This window comes from Salvelinus namaycush, chromosome 40, assembly GCF_016432855.1.
Source record: "Salvelinus namaycush isolate Seneca chromosome 40, SaNama_1.0, whole genome shotgun sequence".
NCBI classification, from domain to species: domain Eukaryota; kingdom Metazoa; phylum Chordata; class Actinopteri; order Salmoniformes; family Salmonidae; genus Salvelinus; species Salvelinus namaycush.
Genome location: NC_052346.1, coordinates 21929946 through 21957128, shown reverse-complemented (window position 1 = coordinate 21957128; position 27183 = coordinate 21929946). Strand labels below are relative to the sequence as shown.

The 27183-nt window shown below is 43.3% G+C and overlaps 1 protein-coding gene across 1 annotated transcript in view; it reads right to left on the bottom strand.

Moving 5' to 3' along the window:
- The window catches only part of LOC120033485 (zinc finger protein 239-like), a 33098-nt gene extending 9836 nt beyond the window's left edge, over positions 1–23262 (bottom strand). The window contains exons 1-2 of the mRNA XM_038979853.1: positions 23226–23262; positions 22830–22909 (exon numbers count right to left, since the gene is read on the bottom strand). Coding sequence (XP_038835781.1) covers positions 22830–22909; positions 23226–23262 — 117 coding nt within the window. The remainder of the gene's footprint in view (positions 1–22829; positions 22910–23225) is intronic.
- Between the last annotated feature and the right edge of the window lie 3921 nt (positions 23263–27183).

Below are 27183 nucleotides of genomic sequence, written 5' to 3'. Positions count from 1 at the left end.
GAAGTTGACACACCTACTCATTCAAGGGTTTTTCTTCATTTTTACTATTTTCTACATTGAATAATAATAGTGAAACATCAAAACTATGGTATTACACATATGGAATCATGTAGTAACCCCACCCCCAAAAAGTGTTAAATCAAAATAGCTTGTATTTTAGATTGTTCAAAGTATTCACCCCTTGCCTTGACAGCTTGGCACAGTCTTGGCACTCTATCAACCAGCTTCACCAGGAATGCTTTTCCAACGGTCTTGAAGTTCACACATATGCTGAGCAAGCTGCTTTTCCTTCACTCTGCAATCCAACTCATCCTAAACCATCTCAATTGGGTTACGGTCTGGTGATTGTGGAGGCCAGGTCATCTGATACAGCACTCCATCACTCTCCTTCTTGGTCAAATAGCCCTTACACAGCCTGGAGGTGTGTTGGGTCATCTTGTTGAAAAACAAATGAGTCCCACTAAGCCCAAACCAGCTGGAATGGCGTATCGCTGCAGAATGCTGTGGTAGCCATGCTGGTTACATGTGCCTTGAATTATAAGTAAATCAGACAGTGTCACCAGCAAAGCATCCCCACAAAGTCACACCTCCTCCATGCTCCACGGTAGGAAATACACATGCGGAGATCATCCGGTCACCTACTCTGCGTCTCACAAAGACACGGCGGTTAAAAGCAAAAATCTGAAATTTGGACTCATCCGACCACAGGACAGATTTCCACAGGTCTAATTTCCATTGCTCGTGTTTCTTAGCCCAAGCAAGTCTCTTCTTATTGGTGTGTTTTAGTAGTGGTTTCTTTGCATCAATCCGACCATGAAGGCCCGAGTCACACAGTCTCCTCTGAACAGTTGATGCGTCTGTTACTTGAACTCTGAAGCATTTATTTGGCCTGCAATTTCTGAGGCTGGTAACTCTAATGAACTTATCCCCTGCAGCAGAGGTAACTCTGGGTCTTCCATTCCTGTGGCGATCCTCACGAAAGCCAGTTTCATCATAGCGCTTGATGGTTTTGCGACTGCACTTGAAGAAACTGTCAAAGTTATTGAAATGTTCCATTGACTGAGCTTCAGGTCTTAAAGTAATGATGGAATGTTGTTTCTCTTTGCTTATTTGAGCTGTTCTTGCCATAATATGAACTTGTTTTTTTAACAAATAGGGCTCTCTTCTGTATACCACCCCTACCTTGTCACAACACAACTGTTTGGCTCAAACCCATTAAGGAAAGATATTTCCCAAATTAACTTTTACGACGGCACTCCTGTTAGTTGAAATGCATTCTGGGTGACTACCGTATGAAGCTGGTTTAGAGAATGCCAAGAGTTTGCAAAGCTGTCAAGGCAAAGGGTGGCTACTTTGAAGAATCTCAAATATATTGATTTGTTTAACACTTATTTGGTTACTACACGATTCCATATATGTTGTTTCATAGTTTTGATGTCTTCACTATTATTCTACAATGCAGAAAGAAAAACCCTTGAATGAGTAGGTGTGTCCAAACTTTTGACTGGTACTGTACATATCAAATGTATTTTACGAAGCCCTTTTTACATCAGCAGTTGTCAAAGTGCTTTACAGAGATCCAGCCTAAAACCATAAAAGAGCAAGCAATGCAGATGTAGAAGCACAGTGGTTATGACAAACTTCCTAGAAAGCAGGAACCTAGGAATAAACTTAGAGAGGAACCAGGTCCTCTTCTGGCTGTACCGGGTGACATACACTACATTTAAAAAAAGGTCACTTATAAATGTCCTTGTTTTGAAAAATTAAAAAAATTAAAAAATAAAAAAAGTAAAATAAAATATCAAATTGATCAGAAATAGTGTAGACATTGTTAATGTTGTAAATGACTATCGTGGCTGGAAACGGCTGATTTTTTTATGGAATATCTACATAGGCGTACAGAGGCCCATTACCAGCAACCATCACTCCTGTGTTCCAATGGCACGTTGTGTTAGCTAATCCAAGTTTATCATTTAAAAAAGGCTAATTGATCATTACAAAACCATTTTTTTAAATGATACACTTGGATTAGCTAACACAACATTACATTGGAACACAGGAGTGATGGTTGCTGATTATGGGCCTCGGTACACCTACAGTGGGGAGAACAAGTATTTGATACACTGCCGATTTTGCAGGTTTTCCTACTTACAAAGCATGTAGAGGTCTGTAATTTTTATCATAGGTACACTTCAACTGTGAGAGACGGAATCTAAAACAAAAATCCAGAAAATCATATTGTATGATTTTTAAATAATTAATTTGCATTTTATTGCATGACATAAGTATTTGATCACCTACCAACCAGTAAGAATTCCGGCTCTCACAGACCTGTTAGTTTTTCTTTAAGAAGCCCTCCTGTTCTCCACTCATTACCTGTATTAACTGCACCTGTTTGAACTCGTTACCTGTATAAAAGACACCTGTCCACACACAATCAAACAGATTCCAACCTCTCCACAATGGCCAAGACCAGAGAGCTGTGTAAGGACATCAGGGATAAAATTGTAGACCTGCACAAGGCTGGGATGGGCTACAGGACAATAGGCAAGCAGCTTGGTGAGAAGGAAACAACTGTTGGCGCAATTATTAGAAAATGGAAGAAGTTCAAGATGACGGTCAATCACCCTCGGTCTGGGGCTCCATGCAAGATTTCACCTCGTGGGGCATCAATGATCATGAGGAAGGTGAGGGATCAGCCCAGAACTACACGGCAGGACCTGGTCAATGACCTGAAGAGAGCTGGGACCACAGTCTCAAAGAAAACCATTAGTAACACACTACGCCGTCATGGATTAAAATCCTGCAGCGCACGCAAGGTCCCCCTGCTTAAGCCAGTGCATGTCCAGGCCTGTCTGAAGTTTGCCAATGACCATATGGATGATCCAGAGGAGGAATGGGAGAAGGTCATGTGGTCTGATGAGACAAAAATAGAGCTTTTTGGTCTAACTCCACTCGCCGTGTTTGGAGGAAGAAGAAGTATGAGTACAACCCCAAGAACACCATCCCAACCGTGAAGCATGGAGGTGGAAACATCATTCTTTGGGGATGCTTTTCTGCAAAGGGGACAGGACGACTGCACCGTATTGAGGGGAGGATGGATGGGGCCATGTATCGCGAGATCTTGGCCAACAACCTCCTTCCCTCAGTAAGAGCATTGAAGATGGGTCGTGGCTGGGTCTTCCAGCATGACAACGACACGAAGCACACAGCCATGGCAACTAAGGAGTGGCTCCGTAAGAAGCATCTCAAGGTCCTGGAGTGGCCTAGCCAGTCTCCAGACCTGAACCCAATAGAAAATCTTTGGAGGGAGCTGAAAGTCCGTATTGCCCAGCGACAGCCCCGAAACCTGAAGGATCTGGAGAAGATCTGTAGGGAGGAGTGGGCCAAAATCCCTGCTGCAGTGTGTGCAAACCTAGTCAAGAACTACAGGAATTGTATGATCTCTGTAATTGCAAACAAAGGTTTCTGTACCAAATATTAAGTTCTGCTTTTCTGATGTATCAAATACTTATGTCATGCAATAAAATGCAAATTAATTACTTAAAAATCATACAATGTGATTTTCTGGATTTTTGTTTTAGATTCCGTCTCTCATAGTTGAAGTGTACCTATGATAATAATTACAGACCTCTACATGCTTTGTAAGTAGGAAAACCTGCAAAATCGGCAGTGTATCAAATACTTGTTCTCCCCACTGTATGTAGATATTCAATATAAAAAGAAATATATTTTTTTTTAAAGCAGTTTCCAGCCTCAATAGTCATTTGCAACATTAACAATGTCTACACTGTTTTTCTGATAAATTTTATATTTTATATTACAGAAAAGTGCTTTTCTTTCAAAACAAGGACATTTCTAAGTGACCCCAAACTTTTGAACGGTAGTGTATGTATTCATGTCAGTAGGCTGAACAACACAAAAGGGGAATAAAACAGTCTTGAAGGAGTTCCCACATATGCTGAGCACTTGTTGGCTGCTTTTCCCTCACTCATAGAACTTTTAAAAACACTAGCAGTTTGTCTACTTCACTTCTTTAAATCTGTTACCACTTGGCAACCCCTACCCCAGTCAACAGCCCTGCACCCCCCACAGCAACTTTCCCAAGCCTCCCCCATTTCTCCTTCACGTAAATCCAGATAGCTGATGTTCTGAAAGAGCTGCAAAATCTTGACCCCTACGATTCATCCGGGCTAGACAATCTAGACCATCCCTTTCTAAAATTATCCACCGCAATTGTTGCAACCTCTATTACTAGCCTGTTCAACCTCTTTCATATCGTCTGAGATCCCCAAAGATTGGAAAGCTGCCGCAGTCATCCCCCTCTTCAAAGGGGGAGACACTCTAGACCCAAACTATTACAGACCTATATCTATCCTACCTTGCCTTTCTAAGGTCTTTGAAAGCCAAGTTAACAAACAGATCACCGACCATTTCGAATGCCACCGTACCTTCTCCACTATGCAATCTGGTTTCCGAGCTGGTCATGGGTGCACCTCAGCCACGCTGAGGGGGGTGCCACAGGGTTCAATTCTCGGGACGACTCTTTTCTCTGTATAAATCAATGATGTCGCTCTTGCTGCTGGTGATTCTCTGATCCACCTCTATGCAGACAACACCATTCTGTATACCTCTGGCCCTTCTTTGGACACTGTGTTAACTAACCTCCAGACGAGCTTCAATGCCATACAACTCTCCTTCCGTGGCCTCCAACTGCTCTTAAATGCAAGTAAAACTAAATGCATGCTCTTCAACCGATCGCTGACGGTTCTGACTTAGAATATGTTGACAATTACAAATACCTAGGTGTCTGGTTAGACTGTAAACTCTCCTTCCAGACTCACATTAAACATCCCCATTCCAAAATTAAATCTAGAATCGACTTCCTATTTCACAACAAAGCATCCTTCACTCATGCTGCCAAACATACCCTCGTAAAACTGACTATCCTATTGATCCTTGACTTCGGCAATGTCATTTACAAAATAGCCTCCAACACTCTACTCAACAAATTGGATGCAGTCTATCACAGTGCCATCCATTTTGTCACCAAAGCCCCATATACTACCCACCACTGCGACCTGTATGCTCTCGTTGGCTGGCCATCGCTTCATATTCGTCGCCAAACCCACTGGCTCCAGGTCATCTATAAGTCTTTGCTAGGTAAAGCCCCGCCTTCTCAGCTCACTGGTCACCATAGCAGCACCCACACATAGCACACGCTCCAGCAGGTATATTTCACTGGTCACCACCAAAGCCAATTCCTCCTTTGGCAGAAGAGAACTGGAAGGAAAAGCAGCCAATGACTGGAACGAATTGCAAAAATCACTGAAGCTGGAGACATATCTCCCTCAATAACTTTAAGCATCAGCTGTCAGAGCAGCTCACCATCCAAGTACATCATCCACAAACGGTTATTCATTTTTTTGCTCCTTTGCACCCCAGTATCTCTACTTGCACATTCATCTTCTGCACATCTATCACTCCAGTGTTTAATTGCTAAATTGTAATTACTTCGCCACTACAGCCTATTTATTGCCTTACCTCATTTGCACACACTGCATATAGATTTTTCTATTGTGTTATTGACTGTATGTTTGTTTATCCCATGTGTCACTGTGTTGTTGTTTGTGTCGCACTGCTTTGCTTTATCTTGGCCAGGTCGCAGTTGTAAATGAGAACTTGTTCTCAACTGGCCTACCTGGTTAAATAAAGGTGAAATAAAAAATAAATAAAATACTCGAGAACTCCAGATAGCCCAGTGAATAAAACACATGCTGACAATACTGGTGTCAAACCATACAAGCCTCAGTAGCATGAAATAACATCTACTTTCTCATTGAAACAGTTCTACTGCAACTTTTCATACACAGTGAGAAGTTAGAATGAACAACACACTTAGTTAGATAGAACCTGCTCTTACCATGAGAAACAGATGTCCCAATCTTCTCCTCCTCTTCTTCATCTTTCATGTTGACATTCAGCTCCAGTGTTTGACTGCAGTCTTCCAGCTTCACTGATGCCATCTCTGGATCCTGCAGTGCAAACTGGGCTCCACTGTCACAATCAGCACCCAGTGACTGTAGGTTTCTACTCAGTGTGGAAGGAGAGTGGCAGGCTGGGTTTGTCCCCACTGTTGATGTTAACGGCCTCAGACTTAATCTGAGTCGGCCTGTAGTAATAAAGCAAAAAAGACACACAGTTCAGGCACTTTATTCCCTTGAAATATATTATATTTCTTGTTCAATTATCTAATTCAGTGCTTGACTTGGACTGAAATAGGTGCCTGTGCTCATTTTGGGTGCCGGTAACGTATATATTTATTGAGTTAATATTCTATAAGAGGAACATGATCTCAAGCAGTAGAAATGTAAGTACTCTGCTCCGGTGAGCTCCTGTCCAAATCAAGCACTGATCTCATTTCAGTAGATCAGGTAGCTCAGCATTGACAACAAATACAGGACTAACATCAGGACAAAGATCGAATCGTACTACACCGGCTCCAACGCTCGTCGGATGTGGCAGGGTTTGCAAACTATTACAGACTACAAAAGGGAAGCACAGCCGAGAGCTGCCCAGTGACACGAGCCTACCAGACGAGCTAAATAACTTCTATGCTCGCTTTGAGGCAAGGAACACTGAAACATGCATGAGAGCATCAGCTGTTCCAGACGACTGTGTGATCATGCTCTCCGCAGCCGATGTGAGTAAGACCTTTAAACAGGTCAACATTCACAAGGCCACTGGGCCAGACGGATTACCAGGACGTGTACTCCAAGCATGCGCTGACCAACTGGCAAGTGTCTTGACTGACATTTTCAACCTCTCCCTGTCTGAGTCTGTAATACCAACATGTTTCAAGCAGACCACCATAGTCCCTGTGCCCAAGAACACTAAGGTAACCTGCCTAAATGACTACCGACCCGTAGCAGTCACGAAAGAGCTGCTTCATGTGCTTGGCCCTCCTATGTTGAACATAATAAACGGCTCTCTATCCACCGGATGTGTACCAAACTCACTAAAAGTGGCAGTAATAAAGCCTCTCTTGAAAAAGCCAAACCTTGACCCGGAAAATATAAAAAACTATCGGCCTATATCGAATCTTCCATTCCTCTCAAAAAATTTTGAAAAAGCTGTTGCGCAGCAACTCACTGCCTTCCTGAAGACAAACAATGTATACGAAATGCTTCAGTCTGGTTTTAGACCCCATCATAGCACTGAGACTGCACTTGTGAAGGTGGTAAATGACCTTTTAATGGCGTCAGACCGAGGCTCTGCATCTGTCCTCGTGCTACTAGACCTTAGTGCTGCCTTTGACACCATCGATCACCACATTCTTTTGGAGAGACTGGAAACCCAAATTGGTCTACACGGACAAGTTCTGGCCTGGTTTAGATCTTATCTGTCGGAAAGATATCAGTTTGTCTCTGTGAATGGTTTGTCCTCTGACAAATCAACTGTACATTTCGGTGTTCCTCAAGGTTCCGTTTTAGGACCACTATTGTTTTCACTATATATATTTTACCTCTTGGGGATGTTATTCGAAAACATAATGTTAACTTTCACTGCTATGCGGATGACACACAGCTGTACATTTCAATGAAACATGGTGAAGCCCCAAAATTGCCCTCGCTAGAAGCCTGTGTTTCAGACATAAGGAAGTGGATGGCTGAAAACTTTCTACTTTTAAACTCGGACAAAACAGAGATGCTTGTTCTAGGTCCCAAGAAACAAAGAGATCTTCTGTTAAATCTGACAATTAATCTTGATGGTTGTAAAGTCGTCTCAAATAAAACTGTGAAGGACCTCGGCGTTACTCTTGACCCTGATCTCTCTTTTGACGAACATATCAAGACTGTTTCAAGGACAGCTTTTTTCCATCTATGTAACATTGCAAAAATCTGAAATTTTCTGTCCAAAAATGACGCAGAAAAATTAATCCATGCATTTGTTACTTCTAGGTTAGACTACTGCAATGCTTTACTTTCCGGCTACCCGGATAAAGCACTAAATAAACTTCAGTTAGTGCTAAATACGGCTGCTAGAATCCTGACTAGAACCAAGAAATTTGATCATATTACTCCAGTGCTAGCTTCCCTACACTGGCTTCCTGTTAAGGCAAGGGCTGATTTCAAGGTTTTACTGTTAACCTATAAAGCGTTACATGGGCTTGCTCCTACCTATCTTTCCGAGTTGGTCCTGCCGTACATACCTACACGTACGCTACGGTCACAAGACGCAGGCCTCCTAATTGTCCCTAGAATTTCTAAGCAAACAGCTGGAGGCAGGGCTTTCTCCTATAGATCTCCATTTTTATGGAATGGTCTGCCTACCCATGTGAGAGACGCAGACTCGGTCTCAACCTTTAAGTCTTTACTGAAGACTTATCTCTTCAGTAGGTCATATGATTGAGTGTAGTCTGGCCCAGGAGTGTGAAGGTGAACGGAAAGGCTCTGGAGCAACGAACCGCCCTTGCTGTCTCTGCCTGGCCGGTTCCCCTCTCTCCAATGGGATTCTCTGCCTCTAACCCTATTACAGGGGCTGAGTCACTGGCTTACTGGTGCTCTTTCATGCCGTCCCTAGGAGGGGTGCGTCACTTGAGTGGGTTGAGTTACTGACGTGATCTTCCTGTCTGGGTTGGCGCCCCCCCTTGGTTTGTGCTGTGGTGGAGATCTTTGTGGGCTATACTCGGCCTTGTCTCAGGATTGTAAGTTGGTGGTTGAAGATTTCCCTCTAGTGGTGCGGGGGCTGTGCTTTGGCAAAGTGGGTGGGGTTATATCCTTCCTGTTTGGCCCTGTCCGAGGGTTTCTTCGTATGGGGCCACAGTGTCTCCTGACCCCTCCTGTCTCAGCCTCCAGTATTTATGCTGCAGTAGTTTGTGTCGGGGGGCTAGGGTCAGTTGGTTGTATCTGGAGTACTTCTCCTGTCTTATCCAGTGTCCTGTGTGAATTTAAGTATGCTCTCTCTAATTCTCTCCTTCTCTCTTTCTTTCTCTCTCTCGGAGGACCTGAGTCCTAGGACCATACGTCAGGACTACCGGGCATGATGACTCCTTGCTGTCCCCAGTCCACCTGGCCTTGCTGCTGTTCCAGTTTCAACTGTTCTGCCTGCGGTTATGGAACCCCTACCTGTCCCAGACCTGCTGTTTTCAACTCTTAATGATCGGCTATGAAAAGCCAACTGACATTTATTCCTGATTATTATTTATGAACATTTTGAACATCTTGGCTCTCTCTAATTCTCTCCTTCTCTCTTTCTTTCTCTCTCTCGGAGGACCTGAGCCCTAGGACCATACGTCAGGACTACCGGGCATGATGACTCCTTGCTGTCCCCAGTCCACCTGGCCTTGCTGTTGTTCCAGTTTCAACTGTTCTGCCTGCGGTTATGGAACCCATACCTGTCCCAGACCTGCTGTTTTCAAACTCTTAATGATCGGCTATGAAAAGCCAACTGACATTTATTCCTGATTATTATTTGACCATGTTGGTCATTTATGAACATTTTGAACATCTTGGCCATGTTCTGTTATAATCTCCACCCGGCACAGCCAGAAGAGGACTGGCCACCCCTCATAGCCTGGTTCCTCTCTAGGTTTCTTCCTAGGTTTTGGTCTTTCTAGGGAGTTTTTCCTAGCCACCGTGCTTCTACACCTGCATTGCTTGCTGTTTGGGGTTTTAGGCTGGGTTTCTGTACAGCACTTCGAGATATTAGCTGATGTACGAAGGGCTATATAAAATAAACTTGATTTGTAGCAGTGAAATGCTTCGAAAGGCTGGTCATGGCTCACAACAGCATTATCCCAGAAACCCTAGACCCACTCCAATTTGCATACTGCACCAAAAGATCCACAGATGATGCAATCTTTATTCCACTCCACACTGCCCTTTCTCACCTGGACAAAAGGAACACCTACGTGAGAATGCTATTCATTGACTACAGCTCAGCGTTCAACACCATAGTGCCCTCAAAGCGCATCACTAAGCTAAGGACCCTGGGACTAAACACCTCCCTCTGCAAATGGACCCTGGACTTCCTGACAGGCCGCCCCCAAGTGGCAAGGGTAGGTAACAACACATCCACTATACTGATCCTCAACGCGGGGGCCCCTCCGGGGTGTGTACCCAGTCCCCTCCTGTACTCACTGTTCACTCATGACTGTACGGCCAGGCACGACTCCAATACCACCATTAAGTTTGCTGATGACACAACAGTGGTGGGCCTGATCACCGACAATGATGAGAAAGCTTATAGGGAAGAGGTCAGAGACCTGACTGTGTGGTGCAAGGAAGACTCCTGAACAGCTAATCAAATGGCTACCCAGACTATTTGCATTTGCCCCCCCACCACCACCCACTGGTGCTACTACTTTTATCTATGCATAGCCTCTTTAATAACTCTACCTACATGTACATAATTATCTCGACACCGGTGCCCCCCGCACATTGACTCTGTACAGGTACCCCCTGTATATTGCCCGCTATTGTTATTTAGTGCTGCTCTTTAATTATCCTTCTCTCTTACTTTAAGGTATTTTCTTAAAACTGCACTGTTGGTTAAGGCCTTGTAAGTAAGCATTTCACTTTAAGGTCTATACATGGTGTAATCGACGCATGTGACAAATAAATTGTGATTTGAAAACATTCATTAATTCACATTAGACACAAAGGACACAACGTAAGAGCACTTTATAGTAGATTTCCTAAATTCACATAAAATTACTCAAAAACCATGTAGTACATTACAAGGTCACTGTTTGTTTAGGCAGCACTGTTACTATTTTCCTTAACAACCGCGTCTTCATTGTATTTTTTCAATCAAAAAACAATTGTATTTCCCGTTCACACTACAGTAACAGACCGAGCGGGCGCCGCCATTTTACCAGCTTGTGAATTTTACACAAAACCAATAATATGCTAAACAAACTCAGAAATGTCAAATAAATAGATTATTTGTTAAATTTCCTTGAGAAAATTATGTACATCCATTCAGACAAACCCAGAGTCTCTAGCTATGTGACTTGTAAAATGTTTTTTTATCACGTTCTTCCCTCGGTTTGACACAAAAAGAACACATCAAACCTTAACCAAACATGATAATACATTACTGGATTTGTTACCTAGCATGGTATGACATATCCTTTCGACATTAGAAAGTCTACACGTGTTATTACATACCTGTAGTGATAAATTGAAACGGACACAAACAAAGGTTATCTTCTTGACTGCTCCGTTCTGGCGCTTTCTTTATTCTGAAGAATGGTGCACGCCTGCCGGGAACTTCCTGTTCCCCCACTACCACAGTGCAACCTTCCGTGCATTCCGGGATCATTGGGATGGCCCGATCCCATGCCACGAGAAGGCGGTAGTTGCTACTACTGCTGCCGTCGCCGCCTCCTCAGTGGTGTAAACTAAAGTACAAAGGTAAACAACATTTAAGAGATGACAAAAGCAGTTTTATTTATAAAATAAATGAATATTTATTTATAGCACATGTTTAGAGCACATGCATCTCTAACTAAATGGAACTCCAAAGGAACTGCAATTTAAGGGATAGTTCAATCAAATTACAAATGTCCACCTTGGTTTCTTCACCCTGTATACAATCCCAATAATGTGCACGTCAGCAGTGAAGTTCTGAAGATGGAGGACTTTCAGTACAGCAGTGTTCCCCAGCCCTGGTCCCAAAGGGGTGTACATGTATGTTTTTGCCCTAGCACTCACATACCTTATTCAATTCAAAGGCTTGAGTTGTTTAGTTGAATCCAGTGTGTGAGTGTTAGGGCAAAAACAAAAAAGCACTCCCCTTTGGGTCCCCTGGGCCAGGATTAGGGTACACTGCAGTACACAGCAAAACAGTCTGATGATGCAATTGTCATTTGTCATTTTCATATCATTATTATCATCATCATCATCATGACACTTTTTGCTTTGTACTGAAAGTTCTTGAAAACGTGATTGCAGTGTACTAATGAACAAAATACATTTTTGGGGGGTGAAACATGCCTTTCATAGAGCCTACCACTCCATTAAAGGAGTAGTTCACTATTTTACAACTTGAAGTCCTGTATGTAAGATCAAATCAAATGTATTTATAAAGCCCTTCTTACATCAGCTGATGCCACAAAGTGCTGTACAGAAACCCAGCCTAAAACCCCAAACAGCACGCAATGCAGGTGTAGAAGCACGGTGGCTAGGAAAAACTCCCTAGAAAGGCCAAAACCTAGGAAGAAACCTAGAGAGGAACCAGGCTATGAGGGGTAGCCAGTCCTCTTCTGGCTGCGCCGGGTGGAGATTATAACAGAACATGACCAAGATGTTCAAATGTTCATAAATGACCAACATGGTCAAATATTAATAATCACAGTAGTTGTCGAGGGTGCAAATGGTCAGCACCTCAGGAGTAAATGTCAGAAGGCTTTTCATAGCCGATCATTGAGAGTATCTCTACCGCTCCTGCTGTCTCTAGAGAGTTGAAAACAGCAGGTCTGGGACAGGTAGCACATCCGGTGAACAGGTCAGGGTACCAAAGGCGCAGGCAGAACAGTTGAAACTGGAGCAGCAGCACGGCCAGGTGAATTGGGGACAGCAAGGAGTCATCATGCCAGGTAGTCCTGAGGCATGGTCCTATGGCTCAGGTCCTCTGAGAGAGAGAAAGAAAGAAAGAGAGAATTAAAGAGAGCATACTTAAATTCACACAGGACACCGGATAAGACAGGAGAAATACTCCAGATATAACAGACTGACCCTAGCCCCCCGACACAAACTACTGCAGCATAAATACTGGAGGCTGAGACAGGAGGGGTCATGAGACACTGTTGCCCCATCCGATGATACCCCCGGACAGGGCCAAACAGGCAGGATATAACCCCACCCACTTTGCCAAAGCACAGCCCCCACACCACTAGAGGGATATATTCAACCACCAACTTACCATCCTGAGACGAGGCCGAGTATAGCCCACAAAGATCTCCGCCACAGCACAACCCAAGGGGGGGGCACCAACCCAGACAGGAAGACCACGTCAGTGACTCAACCCACTCAAGTGACGCACCCCTCCTAGGGACGGCATGGAAGAGCACCAGTAAGCCAGTGACTCAGCCCCTGTAATAGGGTTAGAGGCAGAGAATCCCAGTGGAGAGAGAGGAACCGGCCAGGCAGAGACAGCAAGGGCGGTTCGTTGCTCCAGTGCCTTTCCGTTCACCTTCACACTCCTGGCCCAGACTACACTCAATCATAGGACCTACTGAGGAGATGAGTCTTCAGTAAAGACTTAAAAGTTGAGACCGAGTCTGCGTCTCTCACATGGGTAGGCAGATTATTCCACAAAAATGGAGCTCTATAGGAGAAAGCCCTGCCTCCAGCTGTTTGCTTAGAAATTCTAGGGACAATTAGGTGGCCTGCGTCTTGTGACAGTAGCGTACGTGTAGGTATGTACGGCAGGACCAAATCGGAAAGATAGGTAGGAGCAAGCCCATGTAATGCTTTGTAGGTTAGCAGTAAAACCTTGAAATCAGCCCTTGCCTTAATAACAGGAAGCCAGTGTAGGGAGGCTAGCACTGGAGTAATATGATACATTTTTTTGGTTCCAGTCAGGATTCTAGCAGCCGTATTTAGCACTAACTGAAGATTATTAGTGCTTTATCCGGGTAGCCGGAAAGTAGAGCATTGCAGTAGTCTAACCTAGAAGTGGCAAAAGCATGGATACATTTTTCTGCATCATTTTTGGACAGAACATTTCTGATTTTTGCAATGTTACGTAGATGGAAAAAAGCTGTCCTTGAAACAGTCTTGATATGTTCGTCAAAAGAGAGATCAGGGTCCAGAGTAACGCCAAGGTCCTTCACAGTTTTATTTGAGACGACTGTACAACCATCAACATTAATTGTCAGATTCAACAGAAGATCTCTTTGTTTCTTGGGACCGAGAACAAGCATCTCTGTTTTGTCCGAGTTTAAAAGTTGAACATTTGCAGCCATCCACTTCCTATTGACTGAAACACAGGCTTCCAGCGAGGGCAATTTTGGGGCTTCATCATGTGTCATCAAATTGTACAGCTGTGTGTCATCCGCATAGCAGTGAAAGTTAACATTATGTTTTCGAATGACATCCCCAAGAGGTAAAATATATAGTGAAAACAATAGTAGTCCTAAAACGGAACCTTTAGGAACACCGAAATTTACAGTTGATTTGTCAGAGGACAAACCATCCACAGAGACAAACTGATATCTTTCCGACAGATAAGATCTAAACCAGGCCAGAACTTGTCCGTGTAGACCAATGTGGGTTTCCAATCTCTCCAAAAGAATGTGGTGATCGATGGTATCAATGGCAGCACTAAGGTCTAGGAGCACGAGGACAGATGCAGAGCCTCTGTCTGACACCATTAAAATGTAATTTACCACCTTCACAAGTGCAGTCTCAGTGCTATGATGGGGTCTAAAACCAAACCGAAGCATTTCGTATACATTGTTTGTCTTCAGGAAGGCAGTGAGTTGCTGCGCAACATATTTTTCATTTTTTTTTTAGAGGAATGGGAGATTCGATATAGGCCGATAGTTTTTTATATTTTCTGGGTCAAGGTTTGGCTTTTTCAAGAGAGGCTTTATTACGGCCACTTTTAGTGAGTTTGGAACACATCCGGTGGATAGAGAGCCGTTTATTATGTTCAACATAGCAGGGCCAAGCACAGAAAGCAGCTCTTTCAGTAGTTTAGTTGGAATAGGGTCCAGTATGAAGCTTGAAGGTTTAGAGGTCATGATTATTTTCATCATTGTGTCAATAGATATAGTACTAAAACACTTGAGTGTCTCCCTTGATCCTAGGTCCTGGCAGAGTTGTGCAGACTCCGGACAACTGAGCTTTGGAGGAATACGCAGATTTAAAGAGGAGTCCGTAATTTGCTTTCTAATGATCATGATCTTTTCCTCAAAGAAGTTCATGAATTTATTACTGCTGAAGTGAAAGCCATCCTCTCTTGGGGAATGCTGCTTTTTAGTTAGCTTTGCGACAGTATCAAAAATAAATGTTGGATTGTTCTTATTTTCCTCAATTAAGTTGGAAAAATAGGATGATCGAGCAGCAGTGAGGGCTCTTCGATACTGCACGGTACTGTCTTTCCAAGCTAGTCGGAAGACTTCCAGTTTGGTGTGGCGCCATTTCCGTAAAAATTTTCTGGAAGCTTGCTTCAGAGCTCGGGTATTTTCTGTATACCAGGGAGCTAGTTTCTTATGACAAATAATTTTAGTTTTTAGGGGTGCGACTGCATCTAGGGTATTGCGCAAGATTAAATTGAGGTCCTCAGTTAGGTGGTTAACTGATTTTTTTCCTCTGGCGTCCTTGGGTAGGCAGAGGGAGTCTGAAAGGGCATCAAAGAATCTTTGGGTTGTCTGAGAATTTATAGCACGACTTTTGATGATTCTTGGTTGGAGTCTGAGCAGATTATTTGTTGCGATTGCAAACGTAATAAAATGGTGGTCCAATAGTCCAGGATTATGAGGAAAAACATAAATTAAGATCCACAACATTTATATCATGGGACAAAACTAGGTCCAGAGTATGACTGTGGCAGTGAGTAGGTCCGGAGACATGTTGGACAAAACCCACTGAGTCGATGATGGCTCCGAAAGCCTTTTGGAGTGGGTCTGTGGACTTTTCCATGTGAATATTAAAGTCACCAAAAATTTGAATATTATCTGCTATGACTACAAGGTCCGATAGGACTTCAGGGAGCTCCGTGAGGAACGCTGTATATGGCCCAGGAGGCCTGTAAACAGTAGCTATAAAAGGTGATTGAGTAGCTGCATAGATTTCATGACTAGAAGCTCAAAAGACAAAAACGTCGTTTTTGTTTTTGTAAATTGAAATTTGCTATCGTAAATGTTAGCAACACCTCCGCCTTTGCGGGATGCGCAGGGGATATGGTCACTAGTGTAACCAGGAGGTGAGGCCTCATTTAACACAGTAAATTCCTCAGGCTTAAGCCATGTTTCAGTCAGGCCAATCACATCAAGATTATGATCAGTGATTAGTTCATTGACTATAACTGCCTTGGAAGTGAGGGATCTAACATTAAGTAGCCCTATTTTGAGATGTGAGGTATCACAATCTCTTTCAATAATGGCAGGAATGGAGGAGGTCTTTATTCCAGGGAGATTGCTAAGGCAAACACCGCCATGTTTAGTTTTGCCCAACCTAGGTCGAGGCACAGACACGGTCTCAATGGGGATAGCTGAGCTGACTACACTGACTGTGCTAATGGCAGACTCCACTAAGCTGGCAGCCTGCTACCTGGCCTGCACCCTATTTCATTGTGGAGCTAGGGGAGTTAGAGCCCTGTCTATGTTCGTAGATAAGATGAGAGCACCCCTCCAGCTAGGATGGAGTCCGTCACTCCTCAACAGGGCATGCTTGGTCCTGTTTGTGGGTGAGTCCCAGAAAGAGGGCCAATTATCTACAAATTCTATCTTTTGGGAGGGGCAGAAAACAGTTTTCAACCAGCGATTGAGTTGTGAGACTCTGCTGTAGAGCTCATCACTCCCCCTAACTGGGAAGGGGCCAGAGACAATTACTCGATGCCGACACATCTTTCTAGCTGATTTACACGCTGAAGCTATGTTGCGCTTGGTGACCTCTGACTGTTTCATCCTAACATCGTTGGTGCCGACGTGGATAACAATATCCCTATACTCTCTACACTCGCCAGTTTTATCTTTAGCCAGCACCCTCTTCAGATTAGCCTTTACGTCGGTAGCCCTGCCCCCTGGTAAACAGTGTATGATCGCTGAATGATTTTAAGTCTAATACTGCTGGTAATGGAGTCGCCAATGACTAGGGTTTTCAATTTGTCAGAGCTAATGGTGGGAGGCTTCGGCGTCTCAGACCCCGTAACGGGAGGAGTAGAGACCAGAAAAGGCTCGACCTCTGACTCCGACTTGCTGCTTAATGGGGAGAACCGGTTGAAAGTTTCTGTCGGCTGAATGAGTGACACCGGTTGAGCATTCCTACATCATTTCCCTCTAGAAGCCATGAGAAAGTTGTCCGGCTGCGGGGACCGTGCGAGGGGATTTATACTACTATCTGTACTTACTGGTGGCACAGATGCAGTTTCATCCTTTCCTACACTGAAATGACCCTTGCCTAACGATTGCGTCTGACTTGCAGCACAGCTATCCTCGTTCTCCTGTATATTATGAGTACAGCGACTGCAATTAGAAGGCATCGTGTTAATGTTACTACTTAGCTTCGGCTGGTGGAGGTCCTGCCGAACCACATCCAAGGGAAAAAACTGAGGGAAAAACTAAAAATATAAACGGTAATTAGAAGTCAGATTACTTGATTGGTATTCAGGGGACGAGGTACAGTATGTACTCAGGAGATGAATCTCTGATCTTAGCAGCATCATTCTTACACCTCCACGTAATGTGACTGTGGTTCTTCAATGTTTCCCGATTTTTTTTTCTGTGGGATATTTTGTCTAATAATCCTGGGTCAATGGAAACCTGTCTACTGATGGCATCTCTGGATTCTGCAGTGCAAACTAGACTCCACTGTCACAATCAGGACCCAGTGACTGTAGATTTACAGTGTGGAAAGAGAGAGGCAGGCTGGGTTTGTCCTCACTGTCAATCTGTCAACTCTGAATAGAATCTGAGATCAACCTACTGGTCCTCCCCTGTGCTTGCCACATCCCCTCCCATTGTTACTGTGTGTATGAACACATTTTGAACAATGGCTGCCGAAAATGCTGTGGTGCCGACTAACACAATAGGAAAGGTTTTGGTAGACGTGGGCCATCACAGGTGAGTTCACAGTTCTTTCACTCTGAACATTCATATCAATGACTCACCCAGAAATGGACCATCAATACCAGAGTTCTACAAGACTATTTACATAATCAACTGCATTTCAACAGCCTGATCCTCATTATGGTTCCAGGGATACAGTATAGTAAGCTCTAACAATGGGGTGTTGAAAGGGTTTGCAAGTTGGAAGGCCACCTCAATACAAGAATGAATGTTCCATGTAGTGTCACTATTATTTGGTCACCTCACCAGACCTCCATTTTGGTTGCTCCCTGTTTGACTAATCTATCTTCTATCCTTATTGAACCATATTGAAATAACACTGTGCAGTTAAACCAAGTGTATTCGTAATTTTGTTAAATTAAAAGTACTTAAACATGTTTAATTGTGTCCTCTCACTGAGTGCACTTTCATTGAGGGAGTGTTATTACACTGGCCAGGGTTGAACCGGGCAATGGCCCGTCATGTCAACGGAAAAAGCGGGGAGGGAGGATCTCCCATCTCAAATCAAACAATAATCTTTGCCGCTCTGTCAAATTTTCCACACTCACAAAAAGCTAATTTCTCTCAAATGTTGTGCAACATCCCTGTTAGTGAGCATTTCTCCTTTGCCAAGATGATTGTATCAAATGCAGTTAGTTTGCTTTCAGAATGCACTGTACATAGCTTACATGCTCGGTCTAACTGTGCATCTCTGAGCTAAGGTTATATCAATCATTTAATGCTAAGACATAGATTGTAAGATATTAGCTCCTTGTTCCTAAGCCTCTTAATAATTGCTTAACGGTAAACCTAGACACTTGCATCTTATAGTATTCAGAGTGGTGACGAAAGGTTCACAACCTTGGCTATACCCACTGGACACGATTATAGGTCTATAGCGTTCACATAGCAATGGAGTCAGATTGATGAATGAGGTTTATTATTCTTATATTCAACATAATGTCTGGATCATTTCCATCCACCGACATAATAGTGACTCATCCAGTTGATGGGATTTTCTGCTTTTTCCAACTTCAATATCAGTTATTGTTAAATCTTGGTTCCAGTAGTTTTTTTGTTTTTTCTAAGAGATTGTCAGTTGTTTAGGTTTTCGGCAAGGTTTTGTAAAGTTTACCTATCATATTAATATTATTTCAAATCAACATTGTGATATAAAACCTTTAAGTTGAATGTATTTGAAAATATCTACATTGGTCATTCCAAAATGGCTTTATAGAGCTGTCACTGAGATGCATCTATTTCCTATTACCAAGTCTTTTACAGTTTCTATGCCTTTAGTTTTCCATGTGGACCAATTTATCGATGAATTCTGAAACGCTATCCAGGGATTGTTCCATAAATCAAATCAAATTTGATTTGTCACATGCGCCGAATACAACCTTACCGTGAAAAGCTTACATACAAGCCCTTAACCAACAATGCAGTTCAACAAATAGAGTTAAGAAAATATTTACTAAATGAACTCAAAGGGAGTGATGTTGGTTCTTGTAGAATACGTTTCGTCTTCTTCCATATTGTTATAATGTTCTTAACTATGAAGTTATTCATGTTTTTATCTTTATCTTTTGAATATAAACATGTAAAATATTCTGGGGATGAACATGCACATCTTCAATATGAACCAAACACCCATTGTTCCTCTTTAGTGCATTTAACTATATGTCGAAAGTAACAGCCTTGAGTAGTGAGTTGATACAATTCCTAATCTGGAAGGTTAAAACCACCCTCAGATTTAGGAAGATGTGAAACTTTCCTTTTTATTCTATGAATTTTATTTGTCCATATACAGTCTTATGGCAGGATACTTTTTAAAGAATGTGGGGTAATTGGTATTATGGAAAATAAATACAAAAACTTTGGGAGCCATGCCATTCTTTAGAGGTTTATTCTACCTGTCAGATTGGAAAGATTATTACATTTAATTATATCTGCTGTCATATTGTTATGTAATGGAATAAAGTTATCTTTATATAGTGTTTTGTTATTTGTTGTCACTTATTAAGCATCCAAAGTATTTCATATTTTGTTGTCCAATATTGGTCAGGTATATCAGGAGATCATCTGTAAATAAGTTTATTTTATATTCATGTTTACCAATACTGATACCTGTTACGTTTGGGTCCTGTCTAATTCTTTCTGCAAGCGGTTCAATTGCCAGTGCAAACAGGAGGGAGAGGGGACATCCCTGTCTTGTGCTCCTTCATAAAACTATTTCATCAGATAATATATTTTTGTATATTTTAGCTTTCTGACATTTATACAATCTTTTTATAAAATTTCTTTTTTTCTGCTCAAATTTTAAGTTTCTAAAGTTTTGAATAGAAAAGGCCCTTCAAGACAGTCAAAAGCCTTTTCGGCATCAACCACCATTTTTGATAAATCTATATCTTTTTTTTTTGCGTATTGTATTAAACTGAAATGTGTTTTTTTTGTCTATTTTTAATATACCCTGTTAGATTGATATGTTAGTCTGGTAATACTTTTGCCATTCTTAGAAGCTTTATTATTTGACTGTCACAGTTTGTTAAACTTGTGGGTCTATAATCAGTAGGGGACTCTCCAGATTTTCCTGAATTTAGTATAACTAAAATTGTTTGATACAGAACGTGTGTTGTCACTTGAGTAAATTGGGCCGCTACTTTGTCCCAGAATGTCAAATAAAATTGTATGGGAAAGCTGTCCATACCTGGTGCTGTCCATACCTGGTGCTGTCCATACCTGGTGCTGTCCATACCTGGTGCTGTCCATACCTGGTGCTTTTCTTCACCTGAATGTTTAACAGTGTCTAATATTTACTTTTAGGTAATTTCTTTGATCATTTTTTTGCTGATAGTTGAGTCTAAGAAGGCTGTAGATCAGTCCAACTGTTATTTCATTCTGATTTGATATACATTTTCATAGAAGCTTTTTAAATTGATATCAATAACGTTATTTGTTTTATAATTATAACTGGTTTGACATGTTTTTGTTTTGTGAGGGCTGTGATTGGCTATTGAGATTGACTGTAGGCCTAGGTTGGACTTGAGACACCCCACTAGAAAATCTGGATTTAGAGTTTTTTGTAGAAGGGTCTGCTCAGCGTAATGATAAATAAGACCCTATTAGTTGGTAACGCAGTTGTGACTATTTTAGATACGATGGAGAGTGCAAGGCTCCCATCGCACTTGTCTGCAGAATAATTATTTGGTTTGACTAAAGCTTGTATTTCGGCTAAAGATAGCTCTGTTAACATATACACCGACAGTAGATATGCGTTGTAGTGAATGACTTTGGAACATTGTGGAAGAATAGAGGGTTTTTGACTTTCTCTGGAAAACAAATTGCTCACGGTAAGCTTGTGTCCTGTCTGTTGGAGGCTGTTCAACTCCCCTCATTAACCTCAGTGATAAAGTATCAGGCCCCCTCTGACAGATGGCGATAGTTCCAGCTCCCACCAACTTTTTATCTGTTAATGATATCGTTGCTTTACAGGCTACGGCTGATGATTCAGAGAAACGCAAGTGGGCTGGGTGCTGTCATAAGGACGCCTCGGGTGTATGGCTGGATGAGTGGAGCAGACCTGCCATGCCCCGTTGTACATTCCACTTCCTCACAAAATTGTCACATGGTCAGGATCATGTGTCTAAAGGAGGAATGGTGGATCTTGTAAATAAATATTGGTGTACAGTAGGTTTGACTGTTTCTGCAGAACATTTCTGCAATAAATGTTTGATTTGTTTGACTAACAATGATGGATGCGGCATTTCAATATCCCCCGCGTCCCATCCAAGGCCTGAAGGACCCTTTGAGCACTTAATGATGGACTTCATTGAGTTGATCCCTTGTGGGGGAATAATTATTGTTGGGTGATTGTTGACATGTTTTCTAAATGGATTGAAGCTTTCCCTTGCAGGAGAGCCACAGCGGCTGTTGTGCGAAAGCACTCGTGAGAGAGATCAAATCAAATCAAATGTTATTGGTCACATACACATGGTTAGCAGATGTTTAATGCAAGTGTAGCGAAATGCTTGTGTTTCTAGTTCTAACAGCAACAAGTAATCTATCAATTCCACAACAACTACCTTATACACACAAATGTAAATGGATGGAATAAGAATATGTCCATATAAATATATGGATGAGCGATGGCCGAGCGGCATAGGCAAGATGCAATAGATGGTATAAAATACAGTATATACGTATGAGATGAGTAATGTAGGATATGTAAACATTATTAAAGTGGCATTGTTTAAAGTGACTAGTGATCCATTTATTAAAGTGGCAAATGATTTGAGTCTGTATGTAGGCAGCAGTCTTTCTGTGTTAGTGATGGCTGTTTAACAGTCTGATGGCCTTGAGATAGAAGCTGTTTTTCAGTCTCTTGGTCCCAGCTTTGATGCACCTGTAATAACACTTAAGATTTTCTGGGCTAACAATGTAAGAAATAATATATAAAAAAACAAAATACTGCATAGTTTCCTAAGGACTCGAAGTGAGGCGACCATCTCTGTCGGCCCCATCTTAGGAGATGGGGTCTGCCGTCAAAAATGTATTCTGGCAACGGTCGGCATTTCGTAAATAAGATTGTTCAATCCTTGTCAGAGGCTTTGCAGATTGATTTGAGAACTCATTGTGCCTATCATGCCCAATCTGCTGGTGCGGTCGAAAGGGCAAACCAATCTCTGAAAACTAAATTAGTCCAATTTAATGGTGAAACGAGGCTGACATGGGTGAAAGTGCTTCCATTGGCACTGATGAGTATGAGAGGCAGTTCCCATACAGTCACTGGTCTCTCTCCACACGATGTGCTGACTGGCCATCCTATGCGAATGACAAATGCACATTTCGCAGTATTCTTAAGACTTTTCCCCCGGGTGAAGGCTTCTTTACCAGATCTAGCAGGTGGAACTGAACACTGTTTTAACCCAGGTGATTTTGTGGTGGTGAAGGACTTCAGGAGAAAGAGTTGAAAGGACCCCCGTTGGAGAGGCCAGTACCAAGTTCTTCTGACCACCCCCACCATGGTGAAGGTTACTGAGAGAGATACCTGGATCCACGTGTCGCACTTCAGATGAGTTCCTGATCCAGAAGGCGATGGGCCCTCGCCAGTTCCAGTGGTGCCCTCCTCTGCATTAGCACAGGAGTGCTAATGAGAACAGTAGGTTGTCCCCTTGTGGGAACCTGACAGAGGGTAGAAGGAGCCCTGAGCGATAGGGACCGACGCTGGACTGGAGCAGTGACCCAGAAGCAGATGGTCATCATGGAAAGAGATGATCACAACAATGAGGACAATTAGTTTTTATCGAGAGCAGAAAAGGTTGCTAATCTTACAACTGGACAAAAGAGTGTTGAGTTTGTGGTTTAGGGCCAGTTAAGATAGGAGCAGGTTTACCGCTGGTGGGAGTTCCCATAGGGGTATATCTGTCTATGCAAATGGCCTTACCATTCTTAGTGGCAATGCCACTTAACCCTGACGCCATGACCCTTAACCCTGACGCCCTCCTTTCGGAAAAGCTGACCACGACTCCATTTTGTTGCTTCCAGCCTACAAACAGAAACTAAAACAACAAGCTCCCGCGCTCAGGTCTGTTCAACGCTGGTCCGACCAATCTGATTCCACGCTTCAAGACTGCTTCGATCACGCGGATTGGAATATGTTCCGCATTGCGTCCAACAACAACATTGACGAATATGCTGATTCGGTGAGCGAGTTCATTAGAAAGTGCATTGACGATGTCGTACCCACAGCAACGATTAAAACATTCCCAAACCAGAAACCGTGGATTGACGGCAGCATTCGCGTGAAACTGAAAGCGCGAACCACTGCTTTTAACCAGGGCAAGGTGACCGGAAACATGACCGAATACAAACAGTGTAGCTATTCTCTCCGCAAGGCAATCAAACAAGCTAAGTCCCAGTACAGAGACAAAATAGAGTCGCAATTCAACAGCTCAGACACAAGAGGTATGTGGCAGGGTCTACAGTCAATCACGGATTACAAAAAGAAAACCAGCCCCGTCGCGGACCAGGATGTCTTGCTCCCAGACAGGCTAAATAACTATTTTGCTCGCTTTGAGAACAATACAGTGCCACTGACACGGCCCGCTACCAAAACCTGCGGGCTCTCCTTCACTGCAGCCGAGGTGAGTAAAACATTTTAACGTGTTAACCCTCGCAAGGCTGCAGGCCCAGACGGCATTCCCAGCCGCGTCCTCAGAGCATGCGCAGACCAGCTGGCTGGTGTGTTTACGGACATATTCAATCAATCCTTATCCCAGTCTGCTGTTCCCACATGCTTCAAGAGGGCCACCATTGTTCCTGTTCCCAAGAAAGCTAAGGTAACTGAGCTAAACGACTACCGCCCCGTAGCACTCACTTCCGTCATCATGAAGTGCTTTGAGAGACTAGTCAAGGACCATATCACCTCCACCCTACCGGACACCCTAGACCCACTCCAATTTGCTTACCGACCCAATAGGTCCACAGACGACGCAATCGCAACCACACTGCACACTGCCCTAACCCATCTGGACAAGAGGAATACCTATGTGAGAATGCTGTTCATCGACTACAGCTCAGCATTTAACACCATAGTACCCTCCAAACTCCTCATCAAGCTCGAGACCCTGGGTCTCGACCCCGCCCTGTGCAACTGGGTCCTGGACTTCCTGACGGGCCGCCCCCAGGTGGTGAGGGTAGGTAACAACATCTCCACCCCGCTGATCCTCAACACTGGGGCCCCACAAGGGTGCGTTCTGAGCCCTCTCCTGTACTCCCTGTTCACCCACGACTTCGTGGCCATGCACGACTCCAACTCAATCGTCAAGTTTGCGGATGACACTACAGTGGTAGGCTTGATTACCAACAACGACGAGACGGCCTACAGGGAGGAGGTGAGGGCCCTCGGAGTGTGGTGTCAGGAAAATAACCTCACACTCAATGTCAACAAAACAAAGGAGATGATTGTGGACTTCAGGAAACAGCAGAGGGAGCACCCCCCTATCCACATCGACGGGTCAGTAGTGGAGAAGGTGGAAAGTTTTAAGTTCCTCGGTGTACACATTACGGACAAACTGAATTGGTCCACCCACACAGACAGCGTTGTGAAGAAGGCGCAGCAGCGCCTCTTCAACCTCAGGAGGCTGAAGAAATTCGGCTTGTCACCAAAAGCACTCACAAACTTCTACAGATGCACAATCGAGAGCATCCTGTCGGGCTGTATCACCGCCTGGTACGGCAACTGCTCCGCCCACAACCGTAAGGCTCTCCAGAGGGTAGTGAGGTCTGCAGAACGCATCACCGGGGGCAAACTACCTGCCCTCCAGGACACCTACACCACCCGATGTCACAGGAAGGCCATAAAGATCATCAAGGACAACAACCACCCAAGCCACTGCCTGTTCACCCCGCTATCATCCAGAAGGCGAGGTCAGTACAGGTGCATCAAAGCAGGGACCGAGAGACTGAAAAACAGCTTCTATCTCAAGGCCATCAGACTGTAAAACAGCCACCACTAACATTTAGCGGCCGCTGCCAACATACTGACTCAACTCCAGCCACTTTAATAATGGGAATTGATGGAAATTATGTAAAAATGTACCACTAGCCACTTTAAACAATGCCACTTAATATAATGTTTACATACCCTACATTACTCATCTCATATGTATATACTGTACTCTATACCATCTACTGCATCTTGCCTATGCCGTTCTGTACCATCACTCATTCATATATCTTTATGTACATATTCTTTATCCCTTTACACTTGTGTGTATAAGGTAGTAGTTGTGGAATTGTTAGGTTAGATTACTTGTTGGTTATTACTGCATTGTCGGAACTAGAAGCACAAGCATTTCGCTACACTCGCATTAACATCTGCTAACCATGTGTATGTGACAAATAAAATTTGATTTGATTTGACATTCTCTGCATTGTACAACCACAGGCCCACCGTCGTTTGCTAGGCCAGATAATACTTTACTCCCACCTATTTCAGTAGCAGGAGTGATGACAGCCCCTTGGTGTATTAGAGGAGAACCGAGGAAATCATTTGGGTGAACTAGAATGTAATTGTACAATGTATTACAATGGATCCAATACCTCTAAGTTAACTGTTAACAATGCCGACACTGGGGAACCTGATAAAGTTAGTTATGGTATTTCAGTCTATAATGTTATTATCCCTTTCAGAGGAGCTCCGAATGGAACCTATTGGTTGTGTGGAAAAATGGCTTACTATAGCATTCAATGGAACTGGGGAGGGACATGTACTGTAGGGTTTGTGGTGACAGCTGTAAGAACCGTTCAGAATAATGACAGGGATCTGCAGGCTTTGTTCACAGACTACAGACCTCCTGGAATGAGGAGAGATAAGAGTTCTCTAGCTGACATCACTCACACTCAGGCGCCGGCCTCCAGGTTCTTTGCAGTGGTTTTTCCTGGGTATGAAGTTGCATGTGCGTTAGATCAAATTCCAGACATCTCTAGACACAGAGAGAAAATTGGCAATGCTATTCGAAATGCCCTGGAAGAATTAAATGGGGAAATGAAAGAATTGCGTAAGTTAGCCCTGCAAAACAGACTATATTTGGCAGGTCAAGGGTAAAGTAAGCAGGCTTTCACTGTGACTGTATACGTACCATTGACTTGCAACAGATTTGTGCCACAAATGCTACGAAGTTAGCATTTTAAACAGTAGCCAGATAAACAATATATGCTTAGGACTATAATGAGGGTCAGGGTGTTGAAATGCCCAGGTGATTATGTAAATAGCCTTCTAGATCTCTGGTATTGATGGTCCATTTCAGGGTGAGTTGTTGATATGAATGTTCAGAGTGTAAGAGCTGTGAACTCACCTGTGACGGCCCACATCTACCACAACCTTTCCTATTGTGTTAGTAAGCACCACAGCATTTTAGGAAGCTGCTGTTCAAAATGTGTTCATACACACAGTAACAACGGGAGGGGGTGTGGCCTCCACAGGGGAGAACCAGGAGGTTGATCTCTGACTTCTATTTAGGACTGGTACCCCTCTGTGGGCCGGGCTTTTGAGAATATCTCTTGATTCTCTTTTAAACATGCTAGAAACCTGAGGGACAGTCTGGTAGGAGCAGATAAACATGCTAGAAACCTGAGGGACAGTCTGGTAGGAGCAGATAAACATACTAGAAACCTGAGGGACAGTCTGGTAGGAGCAGATAAACATACTAGAAACCTGAGGGACAGTCTGGTAGGAGCAGATAAACATGCTAGAAACCTGAGGGACAGTCTGGTAGGAGCAGATAAACATACTAGAAACCTGAGGGACAGTCTGGTAGGAGCAGATAAACATGCTAGAAACCTGAGGGACAGTCTGGTAGGAGCAGATAAACATACTACAAACCTGAGGGACAGTCTGG